Here is a 16,377-nt window from a genome sequence, read left to right as displayed (position 1 = left end):
CCAAGGAAAAACGAAAATTCTACCGCGGCTTTCCAGTCCCGCTCGGGGCGTTTACAGGGCCGAGTACTTCCGGTGCACCGCGAAATTAGCGGGAACGTACATCGTCGTCGTCGTCGTTCTGGCTCTCGAAGAAAGCCTCCGTTTTGTTCAACCGTTGTTTCACCGAAACGCATGCTGCCATCACAATTGTTCACTAAATTACGACCGACCGACTGTAAATTCGTTCCGACGGAGCCGCGCGAATGGATAAAACTGATCTGCGCGGAAGAGAGGAAGGTCGTACCGTCGTACGACGTCTGATCCACGTGTTCATTAATCGGAGCTGCGACGAGACGCGGTAAATGTTTCGAGCGAAATTTCCAGCGGCCCGTAATTAACTCTTTGACCAGGCCCCCGAAATCTTTGACTAGCCGGCTGCGCATAGACGTTGGGATTCCCAACACGCGTTATCGCGGTCCGTCTGTTTCGGCCGGAGTGTATTTAACTCGGCTAATGGTTAATCAACACACGTATGCAGTTCGCCAGACAGAAACATCCCCGAAGGAAAGTTCGTGGGAACAACTTGGCCCTCCATGCTTGATTACCAACTGGGAGCTTTAATAACTTTCCAACTCGACTTAAACGGGGATCAGCTCCCGTGATTTTCTTGAGAACTTTTCGAAAATAAGACCAACTCGACAGTTCATGGAGCTACATGGAGTAAAAAGAACCGAAGGAGTCATGGACGTCGACCGAGGAGAACCGTCGCCAGGACATCGATCGCCACGGTTCGTCGGTCGACAATTCGGCCGATCGGGACGGTCAAAGGACAGGATAGTCGGTGAGAAAAAAAAATTGAAAAAAAAAAACCACCGAAGTGTTTTTCGCTTATCCTTTAATCGCCTCGATTCTAACAAGCGTATACTTACAAGTAATTTACATTTAACGAACAACCGTCCATTACGTTTTACGACTGGTTCGACGACTTCGAACGAGTCAATTCACCGAGAGAAATACGATCAACTCCGGCTCGACGAAACGACCAAATTTAGAAACAGAGAAAATAGACCGCGTCCGTTCCCGTGTAACGAATGTAAAGCAAAGTGAACAGACCGTTCTACTAAAATAAGATTAAGATATTAGGAATCGATTCACCTGTACAGATCACGAACAGAAGAATAGATAGCGGGACAGACCGAGCGCTACAAGTTTCGGACGTTGTCCGACTCGCCACCGTCCCTCGGCAGCATGTTGGCCAGCTCCAGTTGAAGGCTCCTCGGTATGTCCAGCTGGAACGCTTGTCGATCGTGCGTGAGACACCGTTTGATGGCCCTTAGCGACAGTTCCCGCAGCGTGCACACAGGCAGCGTGATGTACACGTACCTCCTGAGGCCGCGGGAACTCGGACTCCACGGCTCCGGAAAGAACACGTCTCTCTGGTTCACCGTGTACCTGCAAACTCGCTCTTTCAATCCCTCTATCCTTCGTACGGCCCAAAAATAATTACACGTCCATGTCCGTACACACAGACAGATATAAAAAGAGGTCCCGTGCAATTTCTAACTCCGCTCGTTAAGCAATATAATCGGCGACCAAAGAAATAATTAATCGATTACTCCTCTCGTGTTCCACATGAAAAAAAACTGTATACCACCTTTTTTGAAGGTAGTAGTAGTACCTACGACTTTTACTCGAAGCATTTGTCGAAATTCCGCAAAAAAAAAATTTTCGATTTTTCCGAGATTTTTCCAAGGGGTACCCCTTCAGATTTCGCGAAATTTTCGTTTTTTGCCAATAACTTCTAAACCGTTGGAGATACGGGAAAATTGCATAGGACCTTTCTTGTAGAGCTCGACGAGATCTACAATTTCCATATAAAAACTTTTCGCTAGCGTCAATAGTTAACGAGTTATTTGCAAAAAACTGTTTTTTCGTTTTTCGTAAATAACTCGTGAACTATTAATGCTAGCAACAAAATTTTATATGGAAATTGTAGGTCTCGTCGTCCCCTACAAAATGGTTCCAAAAATACCCCTCTAAGTCNATGTAACTCATTAAATATCGAAATTAGAAGAGAAGTACACTATTTTTAATTAAAAATTTTCGATATTCTGAGAAAAAAAAAAATTTGTTTATTTTTCCGCACGCGAGTCGACGGACGCGGATTTAAGGAACGAGAGATGATTACCTGTCGTGGGTGTCCTTGTCGACGAAGATCCACGGATGAGTGACGAACGTGTCGATGTTGCGGTAATCGTCGGGACGCAGTACGCCGTAACCGACCGCCTGGCCCTGGTAGTCGATCCAGTAGAGGACTACGTGGTGCAAGGTCTTGTTGACGAACTTAACGTACGACCTGTGCGCGTTGTTGATCGAGCGAAGCATCGGCTGCTGATTCTCTCCCATTATTTTCGCTCGCCGCGGTCTCGGTTCCCCCTCGCCTCGCCCTCTCCTCCCCCGCGTGCGACTGAAACGAACGAAACAGGCGGCATCGTAGAATGGTGACCTCGACAAAGCGCCAAGAGTTCGTTTGGTGGACGAGCATCTTTCCTGTTCGGTTTGAAAATCGCGACGCGATCCTCCCGGCCGCGAGGCAACGCGGCCGAGCCGGGAAATCGATCGGGCGTAAACAATTTGAGGAGTGAAACTGACCGGAGTCACTCCGGTGAACGTATGATAAAAAACCTTTCGAGTATTCGGTTTTTTACCCGCTGGCTCGGCTCTGTTTGCCGATACCGACTCCATTTCCTGATCAAATAGGAAAATATTTGCCGAAAAAGTAGGACCGCGCGTGAAATTTTATAAAACCGTAACAAGTGAAAAAGGCGAGGACGACTTTCCGCCTCGAACAAAACGAATTGACATAAAAAAATCAATGATTCACGTGGTATTTTGCGGTCGATCGGACGGAGAACGAGCGGAGTGAACGACACGGGGTGTTTAACGGATAAGTGAATTCGAGGGATAAGCGTATTTATAGGATGGGTTCGTTTCCATTCGTCTTGACGCAGTGGGACGGTGACGCGCGAAGCTGTCAGGAACTGTACAGCTTCTATTTGATTGCGATCCAGATGATCGATCGCGTCTCGCGTCGAGTCAACGTCAGATATTGTTTAAATGAATTATTAGCTACGGCCCCGAACTTTCCTCCTAATTCTTTCGTTGGATTCCCGCCCGGGCACGGGGTCAACGACCCGTAGTTCGTTTCCGGCGAATTTTCATATCGGTTCGGCCCAATTGAAATATTAATAAAGAACGCGCGTACAGCAAAGCATTGATATGTAGCTGCTGCTGCTGCTGCTCGCTCGGAGTCCAGTCCCGAATTCTTTATTACGCGACGCGCGAATCCATGAAAATCCTAATTACGCCCGTAGGAAATGTTCATTTGGCGAATATCAATTGTAATTTCGTTTCGCTGATCCACGGGCAAGTGTAGAAAAAGTGCGAGGGAAAGGAAACGGAATTAGCGTGGCAGTTTCGTTTTTCAATTAAATTTGGCCGCCGAGGGGGTCGGACGGACGCGAGCGAGAAGCGTAAAATCGATTGTTCGCTGGCACATACGCGCGTATTATTAAACAGCGGCGTCCCTTTTCACTGTTGCCCGGGAAAACTGGGGAAAACCTGTAATGGAGTTTCGCCGTTCGCCTCCCATTGTTTTCCAGTTTTATAAGCCGATGAGAGCGTGGCTTTTGCCAAGTGCAACAGAGTCCCGCCAAAGTTGTACTTGCACTTGGTCCGACGTCGGTCCTTTCGACGCTCGCGTCGGAACGACGCGCGTCCGTCGTACAGGCGATCGAACCTCTCTCGTTCTCTCGATCCGATGCACGTACGCGCGGCGTAACCGTAAGACTGGTAAAGATCTCGTCCGTGGCCGTTTTCATTAAAAGTTTCTCGGCTGGTTCATCGTCGTTGAGACATCGAACACCGTCGGGATCAGAACGGCGGCGGCGGCCAGAGGGAAAGATTTACGCGCAATAAGAAGTTACTCCGTATATCTTTGCCGATTTATCGCGACGACTGCCGTTCCCCCCGTGGGATTCCCCAACTTTCCTCCGCCGCTGAATCCGCGAAACCGTAGATTACCCGCCGTACCGCGAATTTCCTAACAACATTGCTAATTTCCCCGGCTCCTCCTCAGAATTGTGATTCAGACTTTGCGAGGCGTCGCGTCTCGTCGTTCGATCGATCGGATCCGATCATGCGACCTACACGGATCATGAATTTCATCGTCGGACGACAGGGGAGAGTTGGGAAGTTGAGAAAAATCGGCCGACCAAGTTCGAAGGCTCATTATTTCCAATTTCAAGGGATCACCTCCCCGCCCCGCCCCGCCGTTCGCTGCTGGCTGTTTCACAGAGTTAGTTTGGTAAATTACCAGGGAAATTACAACGTCGGCGGCTCTGCTCGCCTCGGCTAGCTGTGTGATCTCACCGACGACGCGACGCTCGTCGTCTAGGTCCGGCCACCTTCCTCCTCCTCCTCCTCCTCCTCGCTCTGCACAGTTTTTGACTCTCCACCGAGATAGGACGCTCGCAGAAGCGACCGAGATCGCTCAGAAATAAATACGATGCGACCCAGAGTATTTGTTTGTGGCTAGTTTGGAGATCGATTAATGAGCCGCGTCGATCACGCGAGATCGTCGGCCAGGTTTAATTCTTTTCCGCTGGATAATACCACTCTCGATCATTCTCGATACGTTCTTGGATCGCGATGGAAGGAGAGGATCCATCAGTTACTTGCCTGTATCGACAGTCAGGAGAATGAATATCCTCGTCAACTTTCCGCGATAAGAAACTTTGCCAGAAGAACATTTCATTGTAAATGGCTTAATCACTTGGCTCCGTGATTTATCGTCTCTATAATTCAATCCCCGACTCGAGACCGAATATCCTCTCCGGTGTGTCATCGATCCGTCGTAAAAATAACTGAATCCCGGTTAATAAACGAATGGAAAAAGATCTTGCCATTTCTATCTGACGATCCTTCGTCGTATTTCCACCTGTCTGTTCCTATCCTCGTCCCGTTCGTCGCTCACGACGATCGACCCCTCTCGGGCCGAACAGTGAGCGAGCTCGTCGTCGTCGTCGTCGTCGTCGTCGTCGTCGGAGCGAGGAAGAGGAAACGGGGGAGGTCGGAAACTTAATAAAGCGACGGTGCTCGCTCGCAGTCGCGATTTCTCTCCTTGGAACGATGACGGCTTGGCCCGAGAGTAAATACTCGGATACTCGGTGGATCGGCGTTGCTCGTCACGGTCGACCGTTGCGTCGACGTTCCGGCGAATCGAGGCTCGCTGTTTGCGAACCCTGAAAACGAGACGCCGGCTTGGCTGTGTACCAGCGATCCTTCGCTTCACCGTTTGCTCACGCGCGAATCACCGACCGAGTTGGACGTTGTCGCCGGATTAAAGATGTATCGTCGATTCAATGTTAAAGTCGTACGGCGCGAACATTCGGCGACGTAGACACGTAGAAAACGTAAGAACGGATCGGAGCGAGGATCTGGGTGGAACGCGATAGGGGAACGGAGGTAAAGTTTCAGCGAAACGACCTACGGCGTTGAGCGGATCCCTCAACAGCTGGAACAAGTTCTAAACCGCTGAACAAACTTCACGACGGTACAATAGTGAAAATATCAAACAATTTAATGAAAAGCTTACCGTAGCCCCGAGACTCATTACGCCGCTGGACAAAGCACATTAAACCCCTAGCACATTTCCATGCGAAACGTTTACGCGAATCCTTAAACTCGTCGAGGAAAATAAATCCAGAAGAGGATATTAAACAGTGAAATCAATTATGCAAACCGAAGAGAACGTGTCCGTCTCCGTTACGTGTACGTACCGTACACCGTTGCCGGCGCCGCCGAAATGTTTGAAAACGTCGAGACGAACGAATTGTTAAATAGATAATAATCATCGGGTCTCGCGAGTAACGTGATATTTTTATCTCTCATTAAATTCCCTCGCTAACGAACACGACTCGGTAATTTATCTAGCTGATGCAATTTTAATAACGCTACGAGAAACCGTTGAATAATTTTCGCTAATTACGATCAAATATTTGAGGACAGAAACGAGCCATTCATTTCTAGCTTGTCATTTTCTCCACTCGTCAAATATCACAAGCGACAGATCTTGTTTCCACGAGACACAACGCAATCATCCGGAATTAGTGTCTCCTTTCAAAGGAGCCACCCCCGCGCCTCGCCGATCTTCGACGACCTCGCGCGCGTCGCCAAACGGAGTCTCGACAAAATAATCCCCGAGGAACGAGTCCACCGACAGATCTCGTCGGTGCGTAGCAGCAGTCCAAACGCCTCGTTTCGCGACGTTCGTTCGAACCGTTTGATTTCCGCGGACGAAAGAGGGATCAAACGTCGCGTGAATTAGACGTCGGGACGATCGTGATTCCGCGGCGGATTAACAGGCGTTCCAACACTCGAATCGAACATGGTCGATTCGTCGAGGCGCAGTGTCTTTGCGGACGGCGGCGCCTGGGCTTGTAATTTGCGACCTGTGATCTTCCGGGCTGGAACACGCCTCGCGCGAACCGCCCTTAAAGAGGAAGAACAAAGGGGATCCTTGTTAATCGGCTCGATCGGTGTCTGCGGCTTTCGATCTCGAATTCCGACGCTTCGACCCTCGTCGATCTCCAAATTCCGAGTTTCAAGCCGCCGAGACGTGCCGAGATGTAATCGTGATTGGTACTCGCTGCCGCGACCGACGGACAGCGATGAACTCGTGTAAACGAGAAAAATGCATTTTGTTCGCGCGGCAAGTGGATCTTGGAAAATCCTTGAGCGACTGAAAGCGTGCAGTCGACGATGCAGCGTCCGTGGACAAAGGGGAAATTTACAAGAATTTCAATTGACGGTAAACAGGCCGTGATCCGGCCATTGTTTGCGGCAGCGTTCTCAGAACAAATAAGGGTAGCAGCTCCGTGGTTGGAGTACCGACAGGGATGAAAGGAGGGTTTTGCTTCTCACCTCGCCGCGCGTTACCACCCGTGCATTCCGCTGCTGTTCATTATCGTTCGCCCTCGATCCTCCCCTCCGGACGGGAAGAACCGCGTAAAATCACCGCGAGACCACGAATGAAGAACGCATCGCGTAACCAACAGAGGATCGCGCGTCGCGTACAATCGAGTGACCGTTACGTCGTAAAAATTATTCGATTCCCGTTCCTCTCCCGGGAAGCGGCAATTGGAGTCGGTTAAAATCGGAAACACGGCTTCGGGTATCTCGAGTTCCCATTCTGCTTCCTCGGATCCCCGCTCGGTTTTATTAAGTCTCGGTTCCACGGCTTCCCTCGTCCCTCCCTCCCTGTTGGTTCCATCTCGTTCTATTATCCGGCATTTCGCGTTTAATTTCCTGACACTCGTCCGACTTCTGCTTCGACGTCAACTTTTTCCTACGCGCAGCTCCCCTCGACTAATTTCGAAACGTTCAGACAGGAAACACCGTCGATGATCGTAGAATTGGTTCTCTCGTAGAGTAGACTCTCGGTGGGTACACGCGTGGGTGGTTGCGTCTCCCACGACTCGTATCGAGGACCGGGGATCGCGAGTCAAGCGGTGCATTGTCCGTGGTTGCTCGAGGCAACGCTGCTACTGAATACAAATCGCATTATCGCCGGAAAGCCGATTACAAAGATGTTTTACGTTACCGCGAAAGACTCGCGATCGTCGGCATTGTGTTACCGAGTTCACCTCCCACTTTAATCCTCTTCCGCAGGATAATGAAAAGAAACAGCGAGACGGCCACGGTCGTCCATCTCGCAGTAATACGGATCTCGTCGCGACGCGTTTCATTCAACTCGACCTTCGACTCGATTCCACCGAGAAACGTCCACGATCGAATCTAACTCTGCGATTCATCTTGGAATCGCGATCGTAATTATTGCCCGATCATCGGTAAATGCTTAATCGTTCGTTTCGACGAACGATTAGAAATGTCTCGCAACGGTCCCATCGTTCTCAGACACGTCGACCAGCGAATTTCGGCGTCTGTCACTGCGAGAAAGCGAATCGTCGTCGTTGGAAATTTACACGTGCGTTAATTTGAACCGACTCCGTATTCGTCAAAGGGTGTTTCGCGTTCTGCAAATAACCTCTTCCCCGGCTCTCTCTCTCCTAGCCTGCGGTGTCCGCGATACCTAATTGCACGCCTACAGGCCTCTGTATTTCTCGCTATCGTAATTTGTACGCTCAATTATCTCCATTGTTACCGCGATCGGGCGCGAGCACAATCGATATACAACGGCCGTTTTAGTTTGTTTGCCGACCCACAAAGCGCGGAGAGACAGAGAGAGAGAGACGGGTACGTGGCTGGAATCAACGGCATAGATCACACACCGACCGCCGTTACCCCGAGACCAAACAGAAACACCGCCGCGTGTGTCCGCCGTGTACCGGTGCATTAATCATTTCCAGTATCTAACCACTGCCGGAACCTCTTCTCTTTCCTCTTCGCGCCACGGCGACCCTTTTCTCAGACTCTCTCGCCTTGTTCCCTCCCGCGAATCCCACGGAACAGCGGAGGAACACGAAAAGTTTCGCGTACGCGCGAGATCCCTCCAAGAAATTTGCAACGACATTTTCACGAGGGCGAAACAATCGGTTGTTTTCAGGGTAACGTTCCGAAACCGTGACGCGGCGTTGAACGATCGGGCTCGATCGAGGCTCGAGCGAGTTCATCGATATCGAGAACTGGCTGCCTCGCGCGAAACCCTGTCTCGTTCATCATTTTCTTCGTCTCGCCCGTCCTATCTCCGGTTTTTCTTCGCGACACGAATCTCGTCGACGTTTTTCAAAATCATCCATCGATCTCGTCTCGTTTTCGACGTCCCTCGAGTCGATCGGCGCCCAGGTTCGGCGCGTTCATAAACGTTCTAGACCTACGAGGCGTTTACGAGGCCACGAGCGAACACGGTTCAACTTGGAACGAGCGCAGGAGATTCTCGCTCCCGTGGAGGAACGTTCGATCGCGCGAAACTTCAACTGTTTCGTAAACAATTTTCATATTTGATACGAAACGTTACTACGGAACGAGGAGAACCGGGGGCCCTCGACAAATTGAGTTTCCCTCCCGCGGAAACGGAGTCTCCTTCCCCCCCGGCAAGTTTCGCGAGACTTTCCGCGCTCGGGTCAGAGCTTCCGCTTCCGGTGTGTGTACGACTCGTAGACTGTCGCGAACTCGCGATTCAACCAAGTTCCTACTTTTCCCTTACCGAGTCTCGAGTTCGCTAGCCGAAACGGTTCAAAAGCAAATTCGAACCTTGATACGTTTCGAACGCCCGGCCGCCCGCCCTTCCGACACCCGCACCGTCTCGATGCGAGTCCATTTGTACGACGCGTCGCAGCGACCGAAACGAAGACAACGGCAAAAGGTATAGTAGCTGCCTTTAAAAGAAACCGCGGATCTCGCGCGCACACGGCAGCAGAAGCAGAAGCGAGTCGATGCCCCATGAAAATGGGAAAGCGTAATTCATGCGTGATGCCATCGCGGCTCGATACGTTCCGCAGTCGTTCGACTCGGTGAATCTCTGTAATTTATCGACGAGACTCTGAATTCTCCTCCGCCGGGTCTTACCTCCTCTCGCGTGGCAACCGAGTACCTCTAACCGTGAGAGCGAATTTTTCAACTTGTTCCGAGCGAACACGGAAAATATCGGTGGTGAATAATCGTCGGTGATCTCGTCACGGTGCTCGCTGACGCGGTCCGACAGTTTCGCTCTGTTTCCCCGCGACTGCCTCCGAATCTGTCCGTCGTAAATAACGTAACGGGTGAAATAATTTCGAGATTCTTCAGATTCGGCAAAACGAACGTCTAGCCTCGGCGGTCGATCGTTGGTCGCGTTCGTCGAACGAAGCGATTACAGAAGCTCGCACGTGTCTCGCTGCTAAAAGAGGGTGGCTCACCCTCGAGTTTCGAGATCCGCGAAAGGGTGGATGGAAAGAAAATAAGGTCCGGCGCGACCCCTCGCTGGAACCTGTCCTGTTTTTGCGCTAATCGCATTAACTTCTTTGGAAAAGGGAGACACGGTCTCCTCGTCTACGGCTCGTCGCTCTCGTTCGAACCAAGGCTCGCGTCGGCCGTGCGAGACTCTGTCGTTCGGAGGCCAATTCTCACGCGAAAAACCCGATTTTCCTTGTCCAGACATTTTCCCGAACGGAAATGGTCATCGATCGGTCGTCAGACAGAAGAGTTGAAAGTCGAATCGAGCGAAACGAGTCGTTCCGTTGTGAAACAGAAATTTCGCAAGTTTCCACGAAAAGTCGGGAGAGGAACTCCGTAGGAGCACGAGAGGTAGGGTGGTCTTCTGTTGGTCGTCGATTCACGCGGTGTTCGGGTAGTTTCAAGTCGCCGATTCGAGCACGTACCAGAGATCGAATCGGAGGCAACGGTCCACGCCTGCGACACGCTCCTGTTCGCACAATGTTTACACGCAAATATTGAAAATGGACGTCGAGTGCCGGAATTAAAACGAACTTCAACTAGCAGACCGACCGGTAGCCGACGCACGCCGAGACGGTCGTGTGAGTACCGCGTGTGTTTACTCTCCGTGCGCTCGCGACCAGAATCAATCTAGCCAAGTTTAACTTTGGTCCACCGACGGCGGGAGAACAGGGTTTCTCTGTTTCTTTCGTGTGTACGCGACGCAAAAGTACTTACGAAGAATCAAATTGGTTCGAGAAATTTTCAAACCTACACTTGTTGGCTGGCGTGGTAACGACGATACTCGCGGGTGTCGCGGCGCAGCTGGCTCGGCTCGGCACCACGCGGCGTGGTATTTGGTCGCGGATCCACGGCAGATGGAACGCGATCAACGAAACGGGAGCAGTCGGCTGAATTGTTTTAACCAGCGGAACGCTTATGACTCGAACGCGTTCATGCATATTCAACCGAGAGGAGAGCCGGATTATGCGGCGACTCTCGCGTTCCTGATTACTCGAAAGGAACCGGCAAATTTAGTTGCCGAATCGAAACGGAGTTATACCCACTTCTACCTCAACTGTCCGCCGCTCGATAAATCTTCGGGCTTTCACGCTTCGGTCTTTTCGACCTCCGTCCTATCCCCCGTCTAAATTTCTACGTGGTACGCGACATTATTCCAAAGTACGCGCGTCATTTCGAAACTAAACGTTTTTTACGACGTCGTTGAAAGTCGTACGGAACGCTCGTCGTTCGCCGATCGATAACGAAACAGTGATTTCGAGCTCTGTAGATAGGAAAACTAAACGGAACCACGAGAGGAACGAAACAAAGAAATTCTTGACAATTCCCCCTTTCAAGCCGTAAGGCCGCAAAGAGGAATGAGAAAATCAAATGTACCACCGGTGGGGGTGGAGTCGCCCGATGCGTCGTTTTATTTGAACTCGCATGAAGAACAGTAGATGGAAGGAAGAGAGATGAAGTGAGCCAGTGAAAATTCCGGAATAGGCGCTCGACCAAGTACTTGACTCGATTATGAAAATGTACTTTGCCTGACTACTCCGTTGTCTGCAGTTTCAACCCCTCTTTGATCGCCGCGTAAATGTCCCGAATCCAATGCAGAATACGCGCACTCTTCACGATTAAGAGAATTAATCCCGTTCGTAGCCCTCTTCTAATCAATCTTTACCAGTCGAGACTGAATAAAAATCGTTCCACGCGTTTCTACCTTCCGATCGAATTAGGAGAATACGACGAGATCGATCCATGCATTCCACGTTCCTAAGTTCACGCATAATCGTGCTATTAATTTCGAACGAGAAATCCCACCGTTGAAAGTGGATTCTTTCTTACAGGAGGAGAACGTCTAACGAATAGATTGTATCGATAACACACGAGAGAGAGAGAGATGAGCAAAGAGATCGGGTAGCAAACTCAGTTATAATTTAGTTGAAGCTCATTCCTGATTCTCGTCGCACTTTTACCGTCTAACGACGTGAAACGACGGAGAGGGTGGTTGGTTTCTCGCCTCGTCTCGAGTGCTCGGTGCAATTTCCTGCCGCCCTCTCTCGGGAGGAGAGCCTTCCCTCTGCTTCCTGTATCGAGAACCCGAAAAGAAAAAAAAAAAACAAAGAGCAACTCCGAAAACGAGCATGCAAACGAAAATGATAATTAGTTTGCTTTCAATTATCTCGGTCTCGTACGCACATGGAAATCTATCACCGTCCAAGACGATCGACGAATCTCGCGGAATCGAATAGAATTTCATAGGACCACGCTAGGAGAGCCAGGGGGTGGAAACGGACCAACGAATTGATAAAATCCGACGGCTGGGAAACTGACTTAATGAATTAGATGTAGATTAACAGGTGAGCAAACACGCGTGTCCGTCCTGACGCTATTTAGATATGAAAATGAACCACGTCTGTCTCTCGGCAGATACGCGCGGGCGACGATGATGTCGTCGAGAGCAGACGCAGCGCATAGACAAATAGTCGTCGACCCGCCACCGACGCTGTTAACACGGGATTACATTAAAATGGATTCGTCCAGCCGCGTTTTGAATAAACGTTCCGCAATTTACTTCCCTAAACAGTTTTCGCCACTGTTTGCACGTGTACTTTGCTTCAATCCCCTATTCGGAGGAGCGCCGCCATTGATCGTCATTGACTGCCTCTCGTGTCGAGACCACGTCTAATTACCGAGGCCAATTTCTGAACCTGCCTGTGAACAAACGCACCGGGGACACACCGGGGACACACCGGGGGTGAAGGGGGAACACGCAGGCATCTGGAGCGAATCGTTCCACAGTATATTTTCTCTTTTTTGCTTTTTTCTTGTTTCTATCAGAACCACTGGGAGGGTGTCAGGTGTCGACGCGAGGTCGACCTTATTGGCGAATTCCAGCCGAGATTCCACGGCGTGTTTGCCGTGGAGAGGACGCACGGATCAAGACGTGACGTATCCTCGAATTCTCTTTACCCTACCGAGATTCGCTATTCCGCAGGGCTTATGCCCAAATCCCGATCCTCGTTCGAGCTTGCCAAGGGAACGCTCGGCTCGTCATTTTTATCTCACGCGGTCTCTTTAGCAGGTTCGTTCGCATTTATGCCAGTGATTCGAATCGCAGAACAAAAGTTGGAACGATGCGGAAAACGTGACAAATGAATATCGCATAAAATTCAACGGAAATAACTGGGAAATTTTCGACCAACGATTAAGAGATCGTTAACCGTGCGACTATTAACAACGTGAATCGCATTCTTACTCAGGAATTCACGAGTATCGTCTCCTCTCTCCCGCTACTCTCGCGGGTCATCGATCACGCGTTCAAATTGTTTGCAAGTTTCCACGTTTATGGAACGCCATTCGTTGTTGTTCCACGAGTTTTCGATCATTAATACGTCGCGTACGGTTCATTAATGGTACAGAACGGTCCCGACGAAACTTTCTATACTGTGTACGCCACGAGGTCGACGTAAATTTCTTCTGGAAAGTCGTACGAAACGTACGTTACACTTGGTCGTAGACAACGATCAGACGATCGTTCAACACTGAAATCTGCCTGTGAGCGTCGTTTAAAATTGTAACGGTTCGTTCGAAATACCCTCTGGGATAGTATCTGTTTAATTGCGAGGGAAACGTTTCGCGTGGAGAACGAGCAAACATATTCCTGGTTTCTTTCCCGGCGTTGTTTCCATCTCGACCTCTCTCCGGATGTCTCCCTGAACGCTCTCTCGAGCGAGGCCGTTAAGAGCAAAGTAGCTGTACGAAGCCGGATGGAGGTGTACACGTGGAAAACTCTGAACGAAAGAAGAACCAGCCACGTATACCACCACCAGTGGTATAAGCCGGCTATGGTCAGACACGCGAACCCGTCGTTTCCCGATTCTCGGTGAAACCGACGGCCGACGTTCGATGCGACACTTTCGACGTTCTCGGAACACCTCGTCGCGCCTACCCAAATGTCCTGTTTTTATTCGGTTTCACGGAGAGATCAGATCGCTTCGTCGACCGTTTGCATCGAGTTCCCCTGCCCGGGTGGTGGTCGCAAGTTTGCGTCGAGCAAAGCAAACGAGAAATCGACTTACGAACAACGGCACGTGCCCACACGGTCGTTTGTTCGCCAAATACTTGATCTCTGTGTCCACGGAAATTCGTTCGACACGGGCAATCCCGTCGATTTTCCACACGCGAATCATCGATTATCGAAAGACGCGATTCACTCGATATCGATTCCGCGTTCATTTTTCCCCCCCGATATCATTTACCGACGGTTTCATCGCGGTAGTACGTTTCACGAATTAAGTACCGCGCGTATCGAAATTGTAGCGGGTTAACAGGCGATTTCGGGTCGATTCCCCGGCGCGTAAACCGCGCGGTTACACGTAATTCGTATATTTAATTAACCGCGTGGAGAAACGGAAGAAAAACGGACCGGGCAAACGTTTGCCGAGAGCAATTAGCTTTCCAACCGATGATAGCGCTCGCAAACGCTTTAACGACCGGCCGAGGCCGATTTCCGCGCGTTCTGTCGCGCCGCGAGGCTAAACGTGCCGACTCTCTTCGCACGGCTCGTTCCCCTCAAAGGATACACACACACACACACACCGGGTACACGGGATTCGACTTGGACCTCGTCCGCCTGACCACACCCGATTCATTTCGACGATTCGACGATTCGACTTCTCGACGGTGAAAAGAACGCGATTCCGAATTGCTCGAGGCCACGGAGCGAGATCGTGATCGAAAGGGTGGTGAACGACGCCGAGGACAGGCCGTTTAATTAAATACGATTTCAATGTTTCAACGGCCGCGTCGCCTAACGCAAAATATATCATTTCAATTTGTATGCAAATTAACGCTCGTATTTTGATTATATCGGCACGTTTACTACCGCGCTCGCAATTTGTTTCCCCTTGTTTTTTCGATCCGTCGCATCTTTAATAAATGTTAATTACAACGGTTTTTAATCACACTAATGGACCGACGACGACGACGACGATTCCAATTTATACAATTACCATTTCATCGCGCAGACTCGCTAGCTGGCTGCTCTTTTAATTTGTTTTTACTTTGCCCTCGAAATTTTCAAACGGCAAGTATATACGGGACGACTGACGACGACGACGACGACGACGACGACGACGACGAAGGAAGGAGACAGAGATTTTCCGCGAGGCCCGCGGAAACCCTCGGCGGTACGCAATTAGAACCCCGTGGCAACGCTGGCTCGCTGCACACCGAGCTGAGACGTTCATAAATACCTACACCGACGCTGTTTGCGAACGTTAATAAGCATGTAGCTGGCTCGAAACGCGCACTTGCCCGCCCGACCGAGAGAACGGACACGACACGCGAGAGCCAGACGTGTTTATTGCACGCTCATACCCGCCCGCTGCGTACACGCTGCGCAACAAGCAAATTTCAAACCTTCTCACCGAAGCTTCTACCCAGAGAATCTCTTCCGCGAGAGATCGCGTTCGACCTCGTCCGAGAGAATTTTTAACACGACGCTCGTCATCTGAGACTCGTGTTCGGCGCGGAGGCGCGCCGTAAATGGTTCGCGTGGGTTCGCAATAGAAAGAATTATGTATCCAAATCGAATGATCTCGTCCCTTTGCGAGGAGTCTCTCTCTCTCGAGCCAGTTTCGAGGCAGCGAAAGGTCAAGAAAGCAGCTCGGCGTCGAAAATGGAATCGGGCGAGAAGCCGGGGGAGTGTACGCGACGAAAATAAAAGCGTCGAGCTTTTCGTGCCGGCGGAGATCGAAAGGTGAATTTATCGGCGGACGCACGCGAGCCGCGCTTCGAGATCAAAGCCCGGATACGGACTTAAGTGCTTTTTATCAACGGTCGCGACGGATCCCTGCGACACGACTCCAACCGTTTCACGTTCCGTGTGTCACGATCGGGTACGATCACGACGAAAGTCGATCACAAGGATCGATCCGAGCGCACGGCTCCACGGGTATTTCTTTCCGTCACACGGTCGAACACGATCCATCGATCGACGCCGATACTCCCTCCTGAACAAAACCTGTGTCGCGCGTCCCTAAGTTCGTCTCGCCGCCCTCGGAGTCTTCGTCGGCGTCGGCCGACGATCGATCGCGCATGGATCGCTGCGTCACCACCGCCGTATTTCCGGCATAAACGAAAGACTATTTACTCTGTCGTTCTTGTGTTCGCGTAACTGCCGTTAACCGCACTTCACCGCGAACATCAAACGCGCGTCGAGACGTACACGCAAACGGGCTTGTTTACACGTGCCAGGCGCGCGCGCGCGCGGATGTCGCGTTCTCCAGAAACGCGCCCACGCAGACCCGACGGAACGAGCGCGTGAGGCCCCCCGATGGAAGCGAACGAAAAATTCTCTTGGAACGTGAAAAAGACGAGATTTTCAAACGGTCCTCGCGTCGATTTACCGGGAGACCGACGAGAGGCCGAGGGCACAAAGGGGCAGGTTGGCAA

At 50.8% G+C, this 16,377-nt stretch overlaps 1 protein-coding gene across 2 annotated transcripts in view; it reads right to left on the bottom strand.

Moving 5' to 3' along the window:
• Positions 1-857: 857 nt before the first annotated feature.
• Positions 858-16,377, bottom strand: part of LOC108625034 (von Hippel-Lindau disease tumor suppressor) — a 32,091-nt gene continuing 16,571 nt past the window's right edge. Inside the window, exons 3-5 of one of the 2 annotated variants that reach the window (XM_026813560.1) lie at positions 2,168-2,446; positions 1,176-1,431; positions 858-1,099 (exon numbers count right to left, since the gene is read on the bottom strand). In XM_026813560.1, the coding sequence (XP_026669361.1) occupies positions 1,182-1,431; positions 2,168-2,385 (468 nt within the window). In that variant the 5' untranslated portion in view covers positions 2,386-2,446 and the 3' untranslated portion in view covers positions 858-1,099; positions 1,176-1,181. Of the gene's footprint in view, positions 1,432-2,167; positions 2,447-16,377 lie in introns of both variants that reach the window. The other variant, XM_026813559.1, reaches the window with a different exon arrangement.

Source organism: Ceratina calcarata, unplaced genomic scaffold (genome assembly GCF_001652005.2).
Source record: "Ceratina calcarata isolate Rehan_Ccalc_2016 unplaced genomic scaffold, ASM165200v1 scaffold337.2, whole genome shotgun sequence".
Taxonomy (NCBI): domain Eukaryota; kingdom Metazoa; phylum Arthropoda; class Insecta; order Hymenoptera; family Apidae; genus Ceratina; species Ceratina calcarata.
Note: the sequence above shows the minus strand (reverse complement) of the source record. Positions and strands in the feature narration are given on the sequence as shown.